This window comes from Leucoraja erinacea, chromosome 28 (genome assembly GCF_028641065.1).
Source record: "Leucoraja erinacea ecotype New England chromosome 28, Leri_hhj_1, whole genome shotgun sequence".
Classification (NCBI taxonomy): domain Eukaryota; kingdom Metazoa; phylum Chordata; class Chondrichthyes; order Rajiformes; family Rajidae; genus Leucoraja; species Leucoraja erinaceus.
Window position 1 is genome coordinate 31,868,990 of NC_073404.1, and position 20,818 is coordinate 31,889,807.

Consider the following 20,818-nt stretch of genomic DNA (forward strand, 5'->3'; position numbering starts at 1 on the left):
CTAATCCCATTCTCCCCATAACCCACGTGGTCACAGGGAGAACTTGCAAACTCCACAGAGACTGACAGCACCCAAGGTCAGGATGGAACCCGGGTCCCTGGCGCTGTGAGGCAGCAGTTCTACCCGCTGCACCACCATGCCAGTCAGTCGACGGACATTTGCTTTTCCCCAAAACCCACACATTTAAATAAAGGACACCCATCGCAACCGATGTATGAATACATGATTTATTCTGGAAAGGCAAATCATCTCTGATTCTGGTTTTGTAGCTCGATCAACAACAGGTCAAAAATAAAGAGTTATCGATGGAGAATCACAGACGGAGTTTCTGGAGACAGGAGCAATGTTCCTGTTCACCTACAGAATGGAATGACACCAGCTCCAGTCTCACAATCACACTCCCGTCTCCATAGATACAAACAACAGATAAAGTCCAAGGGGCATTTGGTGGAAAATATTCAGCTTTAGAAAAATTGGTGACTGGACACTGGCGTAGAAACAGTTTGCCCGTGATGTTGTCTGTACTGGGCACGAGACCCCGACTATTGGGGGGGGGGGGGGGGGGGGTAAACAGGGAGAGAGAGTAATTAAAAAAGAAACAAACTGCTCTTTAACCATCTAATATCACTGTTTTATACATTAGAAGCTTTACCTGTTCACCTCTCTCAATGTGGCCATTCCCTAGTTCATTAAAGAGCATGTCAAAGGATGCTTCTACAACCAACCATAGTCCAGCAACAAGAGTCCTGTGCTCCTCACGACAAGATCACATCCCTCCTGCCCATAGATAGAGAGGACACAGAGTGCTGGAGTAACTCAGCGGGACTGGCGGCATCAGTGGAGAGAAGGAATGGGTGACACACTTCACTCATTCAGAGTCTGAAGAAGGTTCTCAACCTGAAACGTCTCTCCACAGATGCTGCTTGTCCCACTGAGTTACTCCAGCACTCTGTGTTTTAGCTGCTCAGGTTCAGTTGCATGTGTTGGCTGTGGAGTGAACATTGTAATGGGACCATGTGCGGTGCAGGACTTACTCCATGCATGGTCAGTATGGCTGGGCCAGTGAATCTGTCGTTCTTTAGGCAGAGGGTGGTGAATCTGTGGAACTCATTGCTACAGAAGCTCGTGGACACCATCAATGGATATATTTAAGGCAGAGATAGACAGATTCTTGATTAGTGCAGGTGTCAGGGGTTATAAGGAGAAGGGAGGAGAATGGGATTAGGAGGGAGAGATAGATCAGCCAATTAGACTGAATGGCAGAGTAGACTTGATGGGCCGAATGGCCTAATTCTGCTCCTATCACTTATGGACCTAGGATCTTTCTCTGAGCATGTTCAACATGGTAACTGTGAGACTGGGTAACATGGCCAGCTCCAGGCACAGTAACAAGGCTAACTGTGAAGGCTGGTATATGTTTGATCACCTGAGATGCCCACACTAGGCAGCTTACATTACAGTCCACAAGATCATACTCCCCACGACAAACACACGTTGTGTAGCACCAATCACCAGCCTACATCAGTGACCATCACATGGGATGGTGCAGGAGGAGGCCATTCGGCCCTTCGAGCCAGTACCGACATTCAATGTGATCATGGCTGATCATCCACAATCAGTACCCCGTTCCTGCTTCCTTGATTCAGCAAACCCTAAGAGCTCTATCAAACTCCTTTTTGAATGCATCCACTGTCTTCTGAGGCAGAGAATCCCACAGACTCACAACTCTCTGGGTGAATAACGTTTTCCTCATCTCAGTACTAAATGGCGGAGCCCTTATTCTTACACACCTCTCACACACACAGTTCTGTTGCTTGTCACCTTGTTACTGATCCTCAAACACGAGTGCACACAGTTTAAAAGCTGCCTGAAGCCCAAAGATGCAAAGACATGTCCAGGGCTGTTCCAGCAGCCCACATTGAGCTGGGACGTGTTCTGGAGCAACCCTTTGCAATGGGAGCAGCCAGGGGCCATGAGCTCCGTCTAGAGAGATTAGACAAATGGTCACATGGTGCAGGTATTGATGTCTCCCTGAAGTGGGCATCCCCACCGATCAAGCACAGTGCCATCAGTCACACTCACAGTGGCAATGTTCCTAGCGCAGGAAGATCCCACATGTACCATGGCCCTCCTGTTGTATCTCAGTACATGTGAAGAAAAGGGAAAGCTATCAATGTTAAAGGAATAACCTTGTCTGTGTCCATCTGCCCAGCGTTCAGGCAATAATCTTCTGTGGGATCTCCACTGAAGCTCTGATGAAGATCGAGTTGTCCCTGATGTAGTTCCTCTTCTTGATCTCCTCGTGAGAGATGAACTTGGGGTAGCCGAAGCCTAGGCTGCTCTCGTCCATGGAGTTCCTGGAGTTCAGGGGCTTCTGGAAGTTCTTCCAGTTGGGATCTGGGATAAAAGTCTCGGTGATGTGTTGGGGTTTGGAGAGGGATGGATCACTCTGGTCCATAATGGAGAAGGTCACCTTGAAGGAGAAGGGCCACTCCAGGAGGTTGTCATACTCTCCATGTAGGACACGGATGTAGACGGAGAGATGCGTTCCCTCGCCACTGCCGTTACCGTTGAGGAATGCGGAGACCTGCAGCTTGTAACCGTAACGATGGGTGTAGAAGGGAGGGCTGAAGAACTCGTGGTTGTTGCGTAGTTTGGCTTCCTGCATCTTGCGCAAGTAGTCGGCGATTTTCCAGATGAGGACCCCGTCGCTGCCCACCGACAATTCCTCCACCTCCCGCCGAAGCTCCAGGATGTCCTGTCTCTGCCGGCCAACCAGGCTGCACATGAAGTTCAGGTGGACCTTCACACTCTCGTCAATGTGCCGGCCCAAAGCCATCTTGTGGCACTAGAGGGAGAAACACACCATTAACACCACACACCGACCGACATGCTCATCAGCTCATAGAGCAGAGTCAGGCCATTCGGCCCATCATGTCTACTCCACCATTCAATCATGGCTGATCCATCTCTCCCTCCTAACCCCATGGTGAGCGTTTGTCGGCACTGGGCCTGTACTCGCTGGGGTTTAGAAGAATGAGGGGAGACATCATTGAAACGTACCGAATAGTGAAAGGCCTGGATAGAGTGGATGTGGAGAGGATGTTTCCACTAGTGGGAGAGTCTAGGACCAGAGGGCACAGCCTCAGAATTAAAGGATGTTCCTTTAGAAAGGAGATGAGGAGGAAGTTATTTTGTCAGAGGGTGAATCTGTGGAATTCATTGGAGGCCAAGTCAGTGGATATATTTAACATTCGTGATTAGTGCTGGTGTCAGGGTATTTGGGGAGAAGGCTGGGTTAGGATGGAGAGATTAGATAAGCCATGATTGAATGCTGGAATAAACTTGATGGGCCGAATGGCCCAATTCTACTCCTATTACTGGACCTTATGGCCCAAATTGTTAGGCCATAGGAAGGAATGTAGGAGTCCAGGGAAGGGGGGGGAGAGAGAGAGAAATAGATGCAGGTCCAGGTGGGGCGGGGGGGGATGAGGGGTGGGGGGGGAGATGGGGGGGAGGAGAGGTGCGAGGGTGGGGTATGTGTATGGGGGAGAGGATGGGGCAGGTTAGAGTGGGTGAGTGGGTGGGCGGGCGATGTAACACTTACCCTGTGCTTACAGCCAGCATCTTTGAATGGACACAGGACCATGGCAGTGGTGCAACTATCCTTCAGGTGGTGGGGCAGGTCCTCACGGGCAACGTTGCCGACCCCACACTGATTGGGGCAGGAGACGGGATACCGCGGGCACTGGTACTGGTGGTTCTACCGGAACACAAGCGCCCGTTAGTACCCGCCATTATTACTCCCACTGATGCTCCGCCATTATTACTCCCTTCATTGGGAGCATTATTACTCTCTACGCTGGACCACCCACACCATACTGTCGGGGGGCTAGTGTCCAGACCTCACACACCAACCCCCCCTCCCCCATCCAAGTAGTCCATTGATTCCATCTGCCACCTGGTACAAACCCACTGACCCCATCACTGGCCCCCATCACTACCAGTGGGGTCCAGTGCGGGGTCCAGTGTGGGGGGTCCAGTGGGGGGGGGGGGGGTCCAGTGCAGGGTCCAGTGGGAGGGTCCAGTGCGGTGTCCAGTGGGGGGTCCAGTGGGGGGTCCAGTGGGGGGGGGGGGGGGGTCCATGTGGGGGGGGTCCAGTGCGGGGTCAAGTGGGGGGGGGTCCAGTGTGGGGCCCAGTGCGGGGTCCAGTGTGGGGGCCAGTGCAGGGGGCGGGGTCCAGTGCGGGGTCCAGTGGGGGGTCCTGGGGGGGCCCAGTGCGGGGGCCCAGTGGGGGAGGGGGGTCCAGTGGGGGGGTCCAGTGCGGGGGCCCAGTGCGGGGTCCAGTGAGGGGTCCAGTGCGGGGGCCCAAGTGGGGGGGCCCAGTGGGGGGTCCAGTGCGGGGGGGGTCCAGTGGGGGGGTCCAGTGGGGGTGCCAGTGTGGTGCCCAGTGCGGGGTCCAGTGGTGGGGCCCGTGTGGGGACAGTGGGGGGCCCAGTGCGGGGTCACAGTCCAGGCGGGGGGCCAGTGGGGGGGGGGGGGGGGGTCCAGTGCGGGGCCCAGTGCGGGGTCCAGTGGGGGGTCCAGTGTGGGGCCCAGTGCGGGGGGGTCCAGTGCGGGGCCAGTGCGGGGTCCAGGGGGGGGGTCCCGTGGGGGGGTCCAGTGGGGGGGGTCCAGTGCGGGGTCCAGTGGGGGGGGGGGGGTCCAGTGGGGGGGTCCAGTGCGGGGTCCAGGTCGGGGCCCAGTGCGGGGTCCAGTGCGGGGGGTCCAGTGCGGGGTCCAGTGCAGGGTCCAGTGGGGGGGTCCAGTGCGGGGTCCAGTGCGGGGCCCAGTGCGGGTTCCAGTGGGGGTGTCCAGTGCGGGGCCCAGTGGGGGGTCCAGTGCGGGGCCCAGGTGCGGGGTCCAGTGCGGGGCCCAGTGCTGCGGTTCCAGTGGGGGGGGGGGGGGGGGTCCAGTGTGGGGTCCAGTGGGGGGGGTCCAGTGCGGGGCCCAGTGGGGGGGAATGGGGTCCAGTGTGGGGTCCAGTGTGGGGCCAGTGCGGGGGTCCAGTGGGGGGGGGGGGGTGGGGGTCCAGTGGGGGGGGTCCCAGTGGGGGGGGGTGGGTCCCAGTGCGGGATCCAGTTGCGGGGTCCAGTGGGGGGTCCAGTGCGGGGTTCAGTGCGGTTCACTGAGGTCCACCATAGACTGATCCACCAACCCTTGCCCCACATGCTGGTCTGGTCCCATCACTATAGTTGATGTCCACTACTGACCCAAGCCACCAGCCGTGCCCCAGCTGAGACCCACCTGGATGGTGTCAAACACAAACTCCTTGCCGCAGAACTTGCATGGCTGCGTGCGTTTGGGGCAGTCGCTGAGGCAGTGCTGCGAGAGGAGACGCCGCATCATCCTGGCTCCACACTTGTTCTCACAGTAGACACTCTCCTGGGGACAGATGCCCTGGTGGTTCTGTAACAGAGACAGAGGCAGACACAGCCGTCACAGTGGGCAGTGATAGAGAGACACACAACCCATCACTACACAAGGAAGGAGACAGCGGGTAGAGTTGCTGCCTCACAGCGCCAGAGACCCGGGTTCCATCCTGACTACTGGTGCTGTCTGTACGGAGTTTGCACGTTCTCCCCGTGACCTGCGTGGGTTTTCTCCGGGTGCTCCGGTTTCCTCCCACACTCCAAAGACGTGCAGGTTTGTTGGTTAATTGGCTCGGTCTATGTGTAAATTGTCCCCAGGGTGTGTAGGATAGAGTTAGTGTGCAGGGATCGCTGGGCGGAGCAGACTCGGGGGGACGAAGGGCCTCTTTCCGTGCTGTATCTCTAAACTAAACTAATTTAACCCATCATTACGCTGGGCAAGGAGGCAGATTTCTGTACCAATCTATGACTCAATTAGGACAAGTTTGGAGGGATATGGACCAAACGCAGGCAGGTGGGACCAGTGTAGCTGGGACATGTTGGCCAGTGTGGGCAAGTTGGGCCAAAGGAGGAATTTCTTTGGTCAGAGGGTGGTGAATCTGTGGAACTCATGGCCACAGACGGCTGTGGAGGCCAAGTCAGTGGATATTAAGGCAGAGATGGAGATTCTTGATTAGTCCAGGTGTCTGGGGTTATGGGGAGAAATCAGGAGAATGGGGTTAGGAGGGAGAGATAGATCAGCCATGATTGATTGGCGGAGTGGACTTGATGGGCCGAATGGTCTAATTCTGCTCCTATCACTTATGACCTTCTGACAGGGTAGTGAAGGAAGGAACTGCAGATGCTGGTTTACACCAAAGATAGACACAAAGCGCTGGAGTAACTCAGCGGGACAAGCAGCATCAAAGTAATGGATGATGTTTCGGGTCATAGAAACATAGAAACATAGAAATTAAGTGCAGGAGTAGGCCATTCGGCCCTTCGAGCCTGCACCGCCATTCAATATGATCATGGCTGATCATCCAACTCAGTATCCCGTACCTGCCTTCTCTCCATACCCCCTGATCCCCTTAGCCACAAGGGCCACATCTAACTCCTCTCTTAATATAGCCAATGATGGCCTCAACTACCCTCTGTGGCAGAGAGTTCCAGAGATTCACCACTCTCTGTGTGAAAAAAAAAGTTCTTCTCATCTCAGTTTTTAAAGGATTTCCCCCCTTATCCTTAAGCTGTGACCCTTGTCCTGGACTTCCCCAACATCGGGAGCAATCTTCCTGCATCTAGCCTGTCCAACCCCTTAAGAATTTTGTAAGTTTCTATAAGATCCCCTCTCAATCTCCTAAATTCTAGAGAGTATAAACCAAGTCTATCCAGTCTTTCTTCATAAGGCAGTCCTGACATCCTAGGAATCAGTCTGGTGAACCTTCTCTGCACTCCCTCTATGGCAATAATGTCCTTCCTCAGATTTGGAAGAGACCAAAACTGTACGCAATACTCCAGGTGTGGTCTCACCAAGACCCTGTACAACTGCAGTAGAACCTCCCTGCTCCTATACTCAAATCCTTTTGCAATGAAAGCTAACATGCCATTCGCTTTCTTTACTGCCTGCTGCACCTGCATGCCTACCTTCAATGACTGGTGTACCATGACACCTAGGTCTCGCTGCATCTCCCCCTTTCCCAATCGGCCACCATTTAGATAATAGTTTGCTTTCCCGTTTTTGCCACCAAAATGGATAACCTCACATTTATCCACATTATACTGCATCTGCCAAACATTTGCCCACTCACCTAGCCTATCCAAGTCACCTTGCAGTCTCCTAGCATCCTCCTCACAGCTAACACTGCCCCCCAGCTTAGTGTCATCCGCAAACTTGGAGATATTGCCTTCAATTCCCTCATCCAGATCATTAGTCCAGGTGTCTGGGGTTAAGGGGAGAAGACAGGAGAATGGGGTTAGGAGGGAGAGAGATAGATCAGCCATGATTGAATGGCGGAGTGGACTTGATGGGCCGAATGGTCTAATTCTGCTCCTATCACTTATGACCTTCTGACAGGGTAGTGAAGGAAGGAACTGCAGATGCTGGTTTACACCAAAGATAGGTGTAGATCATTAAGACAGATCATTAATATGTCGAGACCCTTCTTCAGATGGGTGGTGGCTGTGTTGTTGGATGTCTGTCGTGCTGTTGGTCAGCATTGGAGAGGATTCCTTGCTGCTGCTGACCGGGCCTCAGGCCATGTGTAAACCCACCGCTTGCTAATCATCAGCTTCAAGGCAGAATATTAAATGACCATCTCTCATGGTCAGGGCCAAACAGATTAATGCCAGGCCTGGCTGTACAGTAATGTTATCTCGTCCACCCCCTGCCCTGCACTTGTGCCAGCTGGGGAGTCACTAACCCCACTGTAGACAGCTGTAGGAGCAAGTACTGCAGTGGACATTCACACCACTGACCACACACACACTGTGGCCACCACTGACTGACCCACACCCACACACCCACACACACACACACACACACACTGACCCACACACACACACACACACACACCACACACACACACACACACACACACACACCCACACACACACACACACACAGACACACACACACTGACACACACACACTGACACACACACACACACACACACACACACACACACACACACACACACACACACACACACACACACACACACACACACACACACACACACACACACACACACACACACACACACACACACACACACACACACACACACACACACCACACACACCCCCACACACACACACACACACACACACACACACACACACACACTGACCCACACACACTGCCCCAGGTGCCCACTCACCTCATACCCCTCTCCAGTGAAGTCGTTGCCACAGTATTCACACTTGAGCCGCCGCTTGGGGCAGTCGTGCTGCAGGTGGTCGGCCAGGTCCCGGCGGCTCAACTTGACCGCACAGCGGTTGGGGCAGGGGATGACGTTGAACGGGCAGGTGGCCAGGTGTGGCTGCACAGGCAAGGTCAAAGGTCAGTGAACCAAGACGACAGGTGAGGCAGGACAAGGGTGAGGAAGCGCGGAGGGGGAGTGAGGGGGGGGGGGGGGGGGGGGGGGGGGGGGTGGGGGGGGGGTAGGGGGGGGGGTGGAGGAGAGATAGGGGGGGAGGGGGAGGGGGGGGTGAGGGGGGGGGGTGAGTGGGGGGGGGGGAGGGGGAGGGGGGGGGGGAGGGGGGGGGGTGGGGGGGAGGGGGGGGGGGGGGGGGGGGGGAGGGGGGGTGGGGGGAGGGGGGGGAGGGGGGGTGGGGGGGGTTGGGGGGGGGGGGGGGGGGGATAGAGAGAGAGGGGGGTGGAGGTCAGTGAGGGAGTGAGGGGGGGGGGGGTGAGGGGGGGATGGGGTGGGGGGGAGTGAGGGGGGGGGGGAGTGAGGGGGGGGATGGGGGGGGGGCGGGAGAGGGTGCAGGAGCGGGGGAGGGAGTGTTGGTGGGGGGGTGAGGGGGATAGTGGGGGGGGGAGTGAGGGGGATAGTGGGGGGGGGGTGGGGGGGAGGGGGGGGGGAGGGGGAGGGGGGGAGGGGGAGGGAGGGGGGGAGGGGGGAGGGTGGGGGGTGGGGGATAGGGGGGGGGTTGGGGGTGGGGAGGGGGTGGGGAGTTTGGGGGGGGGGGGGGGGGGGAGTGTTGGTGAGGGGGGGTTGGGGGTTGTGGGTTGAGGGGGAGGGGGGAGTGAGGGGGGGGGGGGGGAGGGGGAGGGGGGGGTGGGGGGGGGGGGGGGGGAGGGGCGGAGGGTGTGGGGGGGGTTGGGGGGAGGGGGGGTGGGGGAGGGGAGGTGGGGGGAGGGAGTGGTGGTGGGGGTGGTGTGGGGGGGGGGTTACCTGTAGCTGTTTGATGGGCCCATTCCAGCGACATCCCTCCTCACTGTGGATGCAGCGGATGACGAGGGCAAGGGTCAGAACTTCCAGCTCAGGGTCGGGATAGATCTGTAAACACAGAGCCGTCACCTCAACCAATAAAACATGTCTGTAGAAGGGTCTCCACCCAAACCTCACCCATTCCTTCTCTCCACAGATGCTGCCTGACCCGCTGAGTTACTCCAGCATGTTGTGCCTACCTTCAGTGTAAACCAGCATCTGTAGTTCCGTCCAGAGTCATGGCAAGGTACAGCGTGGAAACAGACCGTTCGGCCCATCGAGTCTGTGCCAGCCTTATTACTAATCACATTCCCCTCAACACTGGCCCATCTTTCTGCAACTCACCCACACACTGAGCACCAATTAACCTGCACGTTTTAACCGGAGCACCCGGAGAAAACCCACGCAGGTCACGGTGAGAACGTGCAAACTCCGTACAGACAGCGCCTGTAGTTGGGATCGAACCCGGGTCTCTGGTGCTGCATTCGCTGTGAGGCAGCAACTCTACCGCTGCGCCACCGTGACCTCAGATACGATAGTGGTGTTTAAAAGGCTAGTGGTGCACAGGTAGAGAAGACTAGTTTAATGGCATCATGTCAGGCATGGACATTGTGGGCTGAAGGGCCTGTTCCAGTGCTGGACTGTTCTATACATAGACACAAAGTGCTGGAGTAACTCAGCGGGTCAGGCAGCATCTCTGGGGAGAAGGAATAGGTGACGTTTCAGTTCGAGACTCTTCTTCAGACTCAGACAATATTCCTTCTCTCCAGAGATGCTGCCTGACCCGCTGAGTTACTCCAGCATGTTGTGTCTATGTTTGGTTTATACCAGCATCTGCAGTTCCTTCCTACACATTCTGTACTGTTCCATGTTCACTCGCTCACAACATAAGTCGATGTGGAACAGGAAGAAAGGCACAAAGCCCCATCGACAGATGACGGACATATCTATTGTCCATGTGGCCACTGGCCTGTGGAATATCTCCAGTATCGATGAGGCAGCAACTCTACCACTGCACCATATTGTACAACATAGAACAGCACAAGAACAGGCCCTTCAGCCCCATCGTGCCAAAACATGATCCCAGACCATCATTGATCAACCTGCATGTAACTCATATCCTCCAGTCCCGGTTATTGTCACGAGAGTTACAGAGAGCTCTTGGGGCTAACGGAATCAAGGGATATGGGGAGAAGGCAGGAACGGGGTACTGATTGTGGATGATCAGCCACGATCACATTGAATGGCGGTGCTGGCTTGAGGGGCTAAATGGCCTCCTGCACCTATTGTCTGTGTTTCTACAAAGCAACTCGATCTGTGTCTAAACGGTCACTTGGACCAGGGGCGGGGGGGGTGGGGGGGGACGAGTACTGCATCTAGTGCATCTGGAGCCAACATGGTGAATACACACAACTATCAGCTGCCTCCCCTCCCTCTCACCGCTGGCACGGGTGACGGACGATACCCAGACGCAGCCGGCAGTAACTGGCAGCAACGGACACGATTGTCCCGGCTCCCTCTATTATGAAAGGGGAAGAGTCTTCAGGCCATTCTGCAAGTATTCACAAAGCAAGGAAGGATGATCGGGCTCTGGAACGGGGCACTTGGACCACAAGGGCGGGGGGGTAAGTGGGTTAACCTATGGGGAGGTGGGGGGTGGAGGGGGGGGGGGAACGAGTACTGCATCTGGGGAGCCAACATGGTGAATACACAGAGGGGGGGGCTGACGGGGGGGGACGGGTCCGGACGATACCAGGGGGCATCCGGCAGTAACTGGCAGTAACTGGGAGCCACGATTTGTCCCGGCTGCCAGCAGGACAGGGACAGATCATCCGGCCACTTCCTGAGTCCACATCTGAGGAAGGATGTGTCGGCTCTGGAGCGGGGCCAGAGGAGGTTTACAAGAATGGTCCCAGGAATGAGTGGGTATGGGGAGGGAGGGGGAAGAAGAGGGGGGGGGAGAGAGGGGGAAGAGAGAGGGGGGGGGAGAGCTGGGGGGGGAAGAGAGGGGGGGGGACAGAGAGGCGAGATCACTGATCACTGCCAGCAGACAGGCAGCAATGATCACTGAGTCCATTCAAGCTGTTTGTGATGGACAGTGCCACCCATTGTGTCACCACTAGCCGGGAGAGAGATAGAGAGAGAGGAAGCTGCCTCATCCCTGGACTTACTGCCATGAAACTTCTGGAGGACAGGCCAGGCAGTCAGCTCGCTACAAATAAACCCTTCCCTTCAGTCCCTGCAAGACCCCACCAAAATGGACCACTCTCCAGACAACAGCCTCCTCTCCCACAGGGCGGCCCAGTTTGGTGAATTTATAAATCAAACACTGGGGACATTGTGAGGAGATGTAATGTCTGATAGGCCATCAGAGTGCTGGAGCAACTCAGTGGGTCAGACAGCATCTGTGGAGAACATGGATAGGTTTGTTTGAACAGACCCGCTGAGTTACTCCAGCACTCTGTAACTATCTTCTGTATAAAGCAGCATCTACAGTTGGTCCCTACATGCTGAGATTGTTGGTGGATACGGCAGCAATGGATCTGCGTTGAGCTGTTTAATGGGAGCTGACAGGACACCTTGGAATTACAAGCCATGTCACTTCACATTAAACAAAAAGAATTAGCAATTTATAAAAAAAATCTTCATCTCATTTCAGGTCAAACTAGTTCCGTTATCCTGGTCTTATTATTGCAGACAAAACAAATCTGAAAATTGCTGACAGCTAATTATTCCATCAAATATCACCATCTATATCTCTCGTCTCCCTCTCCCCCCGACTCCGTCTGTAGAAGGGTCTCGACCCGAAACGTCACCCATTCCTTCTCTCCACAGATGCTGCCTGTCCCGCTGAGTTACTCCAGCATTTTGTGTCCATCTTCAGTTTAAACCAGTATCTGCACTTCCTTCCTACACAAGTTCCCTTCACACACACACACAAGGAACTGCAGGTGCTGGTTTACTAAAAAAGGCACAAAGTGCTGGAGCAACTTGGGGAAGTTATTCCATTTAAAAGAAATCTAAAATATGTATTCATTTACGATCTAAAAATAATATTATAATTAGGGTAAGGGTTTTGAGGGTCGTTTACATACAGTTGTACAATTATGTCCTGACTGTCACTGTCTGTTATCATTGTATGTTTGCAAATTGCTGTCAAATTCAAAATTCAAATAAAAAGATTTAAATATAAAATAATATTTACAAACAAAAAAACGTGACACCCACCTTACCCACCCCTCCCCACCCCACCAACCCCCGCATCCTCCCCCACCCCTCCCCCCCACCTCCCCCACACATTCACCCCCCCACACCCCCCACACCCCCCACCCCCACCCCACCCCTCCCCCACATCACCCCCCCCTCCCCAACCCCTCCCCCACCGACCTCCACCCTCCCCAACCCTTCCCCCCATCCCCACCACCTCCCCCCACCATAACACAAAACCACCACATTATCTAAGACATTACACTTTCCAATCACTATTTCCTCGTCCTGATTAAGGATACATTCCACCCCCCGCAGTGGCCAGCGGTCCTGGACATCCCCCTCTATGGGGCCCGTGGACAGGGCGAGGTCCCTCCCTAACCCCACCCTGGCCCGGACATAACCCCGGACAAGGGGGCAGCACCCGGCTCGGGCTGAGCCCTCTTGCCCCTGGCGCCGTGACTCGCTGATGGCCAGCTTGACCAGGCCCAGGAGCAACCCGACCAGGACATCTTCAGCCCCCTACACACAGGGTGAGGGTGGTGGGTGTGAAGTGCAGCCTGAGGGCAGGAGAAGACTTACCTTGGCGTAGTCTAGTGGCAGCTGATCCTCCGGACATTTAAACACACCTTCACTGGAACAGAGAGAGGGTGATGGTCAGTACACAAGATGCTGTCCAGAGAGGCTGGACACTCCCCTCTGGAACCCCCTCACCCCACAGTGTGACCATCTCGTGCCAACTGACATTCACTGCCACCCCAGTGCCCACTGGACAACACTGTCCCCCCACCCCCCCCCATAGCACCAGGCTCCAGCTCATGCACACTCACACACACTCACACACACACACACTCACACTCACACACACACACACTCACACTCACACTCACTCACACTCACTCTCACACTCACACGCAGCCAGCTCCTCACACACACTCACGTCACTGTCACTGGATGTCATGTTGTTACTTGTGGGTGGAGCACCAAGGCAGGTTCCTTGTATGTGAATCCTTGACCATTAAACTTTCTCTCACACACTCACTGAACAATGTTTCCCTCATTGATGATGTAGTTTGCAGTCTGTACAGTTTGCATATTGTGTTGTGTTGCTGCAAGAATGTCAATGTTCTATCTGGGACACATGATGATACAACACTCTGGACTCTTGAAAGGCAGTGAGATTCTCTTCTTACAAACAGTAGCGTATCGACCATCCCCAAGTACATCCACGATGACAAAGTGTACGGGAATAGTCCGCTCATCCTACATACACCAGCTTCTGCTGCTATTTTAGTTTCCAATCCCATGATCTTCCAAAGATGTTTCACCATTCCCCTCCTCCGGTGCAGAAGCTTCCGGAGCTTCACACCCACGGCTAGAAGCTCCTCCGTTTTATACCACCACGTCTGGCTGGGCAACCCTGACCTCCGATCATCTCCACCGTCAAACCGGCACAACTCCTCACATAGACACAGAGTGCTGGCCTGGACCAGATGCTGCCTGACCCGCTGAGTTACTCCAGCACTCTGTGAAACGTCACCTATCCATGTTCGCCACAGATGCTGCCTGACCCACTCAGTTATGGTGCAGCAGCATCTATGGAGCTAAGGAATAGGCAACTTTTCGGGCCGAAATTCTTCTGGAAATAGGCAACGTTTCGGGCCGAAACCCTTATGGGTTTCGGCGCGAAACGTTGCCTATTTCCTTAGCTCCATAGATGCTGCCTGACCCGCTGAGTTACTCCAGCACTCTGTGAAACATCACCTATCCATGTTCTCCACAGATGCTGCCTGACCCGCTGAGTTACTCCAGCACTCTGTGAAACATCACCTATCCATGTTCTCCACAGATGCTGCCTGACCCGCGCTGAGTTACTCCAGCACTCTGTGAAACGTGTCCAACCTTATCCCAACTTAGTTTGTTGTTTAAGAAGGAACTGCAGATGCTGGAAAAATCGGAAGTAGACAAAAAATGTTGGAGAAACTCATCGGGCAAGGCAGCATCTGCAGAGAAAAGGAGTAGGTGAAGTTTCGGGCCGAGACCCTTCTTTTGTTGTTTGTTCCATTTGAACAAATGGCGAATAAAAAGAGCTGTTAGTTTTTACGCCACAATGTCTTGCAGCGTATTTATTTCATGTTGATGGTGAACTGTCTGGAAGCAGCTGTTATGTGTGACTGGGCCAAACGTGACGCTACAAATCGCTCCTGCAATTCCAACTGCTGATGATTATACCTCAAATAAACTGCCCAGAGAAATAAAAGTGAAATTAAAGTTTGTCTATACCGTTTATGTTGCCAGCAGAATAGTTGCCCTGGAGGTGGCCAGTTCCCATCCCAGACCCCATCCTAGTTCGACAATTCTCCTGATTAATATTACTGATTCTAAGCCTCGTTCTCAACTTCCCCTCAGCCAACAATCGACCATTAACTACATTTGTATGAAGGAACTGCAGATACTGGTTTACACCAAAGATACACACAAGAAGCTGGAGTAACTCAGCGGGACGGGCAGCATTTCTGGAGAGAAGGAATGGGTGACGTTTCGGGTCGAGACCCTTCTTCAGACCGAACAGTGTGAACTTTCTTTTGAACATTCTACATTTCCTTGAACATCGTCTGCTTTGATCTGTCATTTTCACATCTTATCCTTCCATATCTCTAGACTCCCTTTCCCCTGACCCTCCCCACCATCGAAGGGATCTACAGGAGTCGCTGCCTCAAAAGGGCAGCCAGCATCATCAGAGACCCACACCACCCTGGCCACGCTCCCATCTCACTGCTGCCACGGGGAGGAAGGTACAGGAGCCAGAAAACCGTGACCTCCAGGTTCAAGAACAGCTTCTTCCCACCAACCATCAGGCTCTAGAACACTGAGGAAAGGTCCTGACCTGAAACATTGTCTGTCCATTCCCTCCACAGATGCTGCCTGACCCACTGTTTAACTCAAGATTCCAGCATCTCCAGTTCTTTGTGTCACCACTCTCAATATTATCTGTTCAAACCCTTTCAATTCCACTAATAATGAGGATTAATTACACGTATATACCTGATAGAAGTGTATAAAATTAGGAGAGCCAGTGATATATTCTTCCCAGGATGGAAATGTCAAATACTAGAGAGCGCAGCTTTAAGGTGAGAGGGGCAAGGTTTAAAGGAGATGAGTGGGGCAGGTTGTTTACACAGAGGGCAGGTGGGTGCCTGGAACTCGCTGCCAGGGGTGGGGGTGGAGGCAGATATCATAGTGGTGTCCAAGAAGCTTTTGAACAGGCACATGGATATGCAGGGAATGGAGGGAGAGGAGATCATGTACGGCACGGACATTGTGGGCCAAAGGGCCTGTTCCTGTGCTGGACTGGTCTATTCTGGTTAGTCTACTGCTGACAACCGATCACACACACAAAACAAACAACAAGGCATCCATTTGTAAATCACTCTGAGTGTGGATGCCACCAGTGGGCGGTACGATGGTGCAGCGGGTGGAGCTGCTGCCTCACAGTGCCAGAGACCTCAGTTCGTACCTGACCACAGGTGCTGTCTGTACGGAGTTTGCACGTTCTCCCCGTGACTGCGCGGGATTTCTCCGGGTGCTCCGGTTTCCTCCCACACTCCAAGGTTTGTAGGTTAATTGGCTTTGGTGTAAATGTAAATTGTTCCCAGAGTGTGTGTGGGATTGTGTTTGTGTTTGGATGAGAAAGGCCAACAGAACAAACGTGCCTTTTGGGGCTGATATCCTCAGACTATCCTTGATCGGACTTTGCTGACTTTGCCTGACACCAAACATCAGGAGTCAGCAGGCGGTGAATCTGTGGAATTATTTGCCACAGACGGCTGTGGAGGCCAAGTCCTTGGATATATTTAAGGCAGAGATAGATAGATTCTTGATTAGTGCGGGTGTCAGGGGGTTATGGGGAGAAGGCAGGAGAATGGGGTTAGGAGGGAGAGATAGATCAGCCATGATTGAATGGTGGAGTAGACATGATGGGCCGAATGGCCTAATTCTGCTCCTATGACATATAGACAGGATGTGTGAATGGCAGACGGACTGCTGACTGGTATTGGAAGGGTTAACGATGTTGGTGTGTACCCCCCCTCCAGACCCCCCACTGCGGTGGTGCAATGAGGACACCATGCACTGCCACAGAGGACAGCATGCTCCCCACCCCATCTCACCCCCCCCCCCCCCCCCCACCCCAGACAATGAGCGGCTCCTCACTGCGGTGGTGCCACATGTGCCACATGCACAGGACACCATGAGAGCTGCCACTCACTGCGGGGTGGTGCCACATGCACAGGACACCATGCACTAACACATGCATCTCACCCCCCCCCCCCCCCCCCCAATGAGCCCCCCCCCCACATGTACAGGACACCATGCAATGAGCGGCTCCCCTCCCCCACCCCAGACAATGAGCGGTGGGTGCCACATGCACAGGACACCATGCACTGCCACATGCAGGACCCCCCCCCAGACAATGAGCGCACTGCGGTGGGGCCACATGTACAGGACACCATGCACTGCCACATGCACAGGACCCATGCCACTGCCCCCCCCCCCCCCCCCCCCCCCCACGCTCTGACATTTGGACACAAGCCGGATACATAAATCACACGGCATTGTGGAGCTGCCGGCAAACCAAACGGCTGAAGAAATGCCAGACACTGACTTGCAAATGTCAGCATTTTTATGGTTCAGCATTGAAGTCAATTGGCTCTGCTTTTGTGAAAGGAAACAGAGGTTTAGCAGCGGGTGATTCTGCCGTTAATCACAGCCGTCTTTGTTAACTCTTCTGCCTTTTGTCACAGAGACTCATCAATGATGTTGGTACAAGCAGCTTAAACCAAACACGGTGACAAGCCTGGCCTGGCCTGGCCCGTCTAACAGATCACTGCACAGGTACCTTCACCTGGCCCAGCATGGTGGTGCAGCGGGTAGAGCTGCTGCCTCACAGCGCCAGTGACCCGAGTTCCATCCTGACCACGGGTGCTGTCTGTACGGAGTTTGCACGTTCTCCCCGTGACCTGCGTGGGTTTTGTCCGAGATCTCCGCTTTCCTCCCCACACTGTACAGACGAGCAGGTTTGTAGGTTAATTGACGGTGTAAGTGTAAATTGTCGCTAGTGTGTGTAGGACAGTGTTACCAGCACTGTATGTTCTCTAGTGTAAACCAGTATCGGCTCCTCCATGTTGCTGCACGAGTACAATCCATTCACACAACAGGTCGGGCAAAGAGAAACATTCATGACCACAAATATAACAATATTTAGCATACATCCCCCGACACAACCCGACCCAAAACCACAAATCATTTCACACTAATGGGGGCTGTGGAATGCAGAAAAACACTAACTATTTTATAATTTGAAATTAAATTAATTGTTTTGACGTCAATTTAATCAGGTCTGCGGTCCCGGGAATCACAGGGATATTGGCCAAATTCGGCCAGGTGGGACTAGTGTAGTGTTGGTCAGTGTGGGCAAGATGGGCTGAAGGGCCTGTTTCTGTGATGTATCTCTAAAATCTAAAGGCTGAAGGGAAGCGTACAGGTACAGGTGAGCGCCACCACATACAGGTACAGGTACAGGTAGGGGTACAGGTACAGGTACAGGTAGGGGTACAGGTATGGGTACGGGTACAGGGACAGGGACAGGTACAGGTAGGGGAGATGTGAGTCAGCAACACAGCAGGTAATCAGGGCTGTGAAATGTAATCCCTGCGGAACAGGAAATGGTGACAGAGTTGCTGACATTAGCAACGCCAGGAATGAGAGGCGGGGACGGGTGACGAGGTGGGGAGTGGAAAGGAACCAGAAAAACTGAAAACACGGGAGCAAATGGCACGGTGGTGCAGCGGGTAGAGCTGCTGCCTCACAGCACCAGAGACCCGGGTTCAATCCTGACTACGGGTGCTGTTTGTACGGAGTTTGCACGTTCTCCCCGTGACCTGCGTGGGTTTTCTCCAGGATCTTCAGTTTCCTCCCACACACCAAAGACGTGCAGGTTTGCAGGTTAATTGGCTTGGTGTAAATGTAAAATTGTCCCTAGTGTGGGTAGGATAGTGTTAATGTGCGGGGATCGCTGGTCGGCACGGACTCGATGGGCCAAAGGGCCTGTTTCTGCGCTGTATCTCTAAACTGAATTCTACAGATTCACCTCCCTCTGTCTAAAGAGATTCTTCCTAAAGGAACATCCTTTAATTGTGAGGCTGTGCCCTCTGGTCCTAGACTCTCCCACTAGTGGAAACATCCTCTCCACATCCACTCTATCGGGACCTTTCACCACCCGATGCTGCCTCAGTCCCCAGAGCCACTATTTAAGGTAACGCTGATCAGCTGGGCTGGCTTGGCCCGGCTCTGCTCAGGATGGACCTGAATAGATCGACTCCACACTGAAGTGAGCAGTGATCCGGGCCACAGTCACACAGTAGACAAACAGGCCATTCGGCCCATCCCATCCATGCCCACCACAATGATTAGTACAGGATTTTTGATTAATACGGGTGTCAGAGGCTATGGGGAGAAGGCAGGAGAATGGGGTTAGGAGGGAGAGATAGATCAGACGTGATTGAATGGTGTAGACTTGATGGGCCGAATGGCCTAATTCTGCTCCTATTCTTTATGACCTGATGCCCCATCTCATTCAGTTGCAAACACTGTACACAATTCAGCCGGTGAATGTAACGGCTTTGTGATAAACAAGCAAGGCAACACATCTTTGGAGATTCTGGGCTGAGAACATATGGGATCATAGAGGGGTTGACATGGTCTCCAGTAGAGATGGTCTCACTACTAACAACAGGCCCGATCCTCGTGGCCCAATGATCAGTCCCCCTGTGGTCACCTTCACACAGGCTTTGTTCAGCAAGTAGATGGGACCATGTGTCAGCAGGTAGATGGGTCCATGTGTCAGCAGGTAGATGGGACTTCAGAGTCACTTCCTTTAGTTTGGTTTAGAGATACAGCGCAGAAACAGGCCCTTCGGCCCATCGATTCCCCGCCATCCAACGATCGCCGCACACTAACACTATCCTACACACACTAGGGACAATGTATTATTTTAACAAAGCCAATTAATCTCCAAACCTGCACGTCTTTGGAGTGTGGGAGGAAACCGGAGATCTCGGAGAAAGCCCACGCAGGTCACAGGGAGAACGTGCAAACTCCGTACAGACAGCACCCGTAGTCGGGATCGAACCCGGGTCTCTGGCGCTGTGATGCAGCAGCTCTACCCGCTGCACCACCGTGCTGTAGGTGGTGTTTGGGTCGGCAAGACTGACCAAGTCAGCCGTCAACTACAAGAGGAATAACGATGCAGAGAGAGACCACAGCGAGGATATAGAAACATAGACAACAGGTGCAGGAGTAGGCCATTCGGCCCTTCTAGCCAGCACCGCCATTCAATATGATCATGTCTGCTCATCCACAACCAGTGCTCCATTCCCCATATCCCTTGATTCCGTTAGCCCCAAGAGCTAAATCTAACACATCTTGAGAAGGCTCCAACACAGTTAGACACCAGCGTTTGATAACACTCTCACAGCTGGCTTTACTGCCCCTGTCTTTCACAAGCAGCAGTTGGTACCAAATGTTGTTCCTGGCAGAGGTGAGAAAAAACAGCAGGTCAGCGCTGCTTGTGTGAGCTGGGGGGGGGGGGGGGGGGGAGGGGGGGGGGAGGGGAGGGGGGGAGGGGGGGCAGAGTCACAGAGTGCAACACTGGCCATGTCCCAGCACGGATGGACCATTCGGTCAGCAAGGTGTGTACTGCCCACAGCTCTGGCCTGTCCCACCCAGGCCACACTGCCTGCCTGCAACACACCAGGGCTTTCTGTTGGTAGAAGGTGCCAGAACACACATCAATTAAACATTGAGCTGAAGACAGACACAAAATGCTGGAGTAATTCAGCGGGCCAGGCAGCATCTCTGGAGAGAAGGAATGGGTGACGTTTCGGGATGAGACCCTTCCTCAGGCTGAGTTAATCCAGCACTTTGATTTGGTGTAAACCAGCATCTGCAGTTCCCTCCGACTAAACATCAAACCCCGGTCTCTGGTGCTAGATGTGCGCCTTTGTATGAAGGCTTGAATGTTGTATATCCATGTTCTCCACAGATGCTGCCTGACCTGCTGAGTTACTCCAGCACTCTGTGAAACGTCACCTATCCATGTTCTCCACAGATGCTGCCTGACCCGCTGAGTTACTCCAGCTTTTTGTGTCCGTCTTAGAAACACAGAAAATAGGTGCAGGAGTAGGCCATTCGGCCCATCGAGCCAGCATCACCATTCAATATGA

At 53.9% G+C, this 20,818-nt stretch overlaps 1 protein-coding gene across 1 annotated transcript in view; it reads right to left on the reverse strand.

Moving 5' to 3' along the window:
* Window positions 1–213: 213 nt before the first annotated feature.
* The window catches only part of traf4a (tnf receptor-associated factor 4a), a 37,587-nt gene continuing 16,982 nt past the window's right edge, over window positions 214–20,818 (reverse strand). The window contains exons 2-7 of the mRNA XM_055658190.1: window positions 13,119–13,173; window positions 9,294–9,398; window positions 8,274–8,435; window positions 5,287–5,448; window positions 3,608–3,763; window positions 214–2,848 (exon numbers count right to left, since the gene is read on the reverse strand). Coding sequence (XP_055514165.1) covers window positions 2,216–2,848; window positions 3,608–3,763; window positions 5,287–5,448; window positions 8,274–8,435; window positions 9,294–9,398; window positions 13,119–13,173 — 1,273 coding nt within the window. The 3' untranslated portion in view covers window positions 214–2,215. The remainder of the gene's footprint in view (window positions 2,849–3,607; window positions 3,764–5,286; window positions 5,449–8,273; window positions 8,436–9,293; window positions 9,399–13,118; window positions 13,174–20,818) is intronic.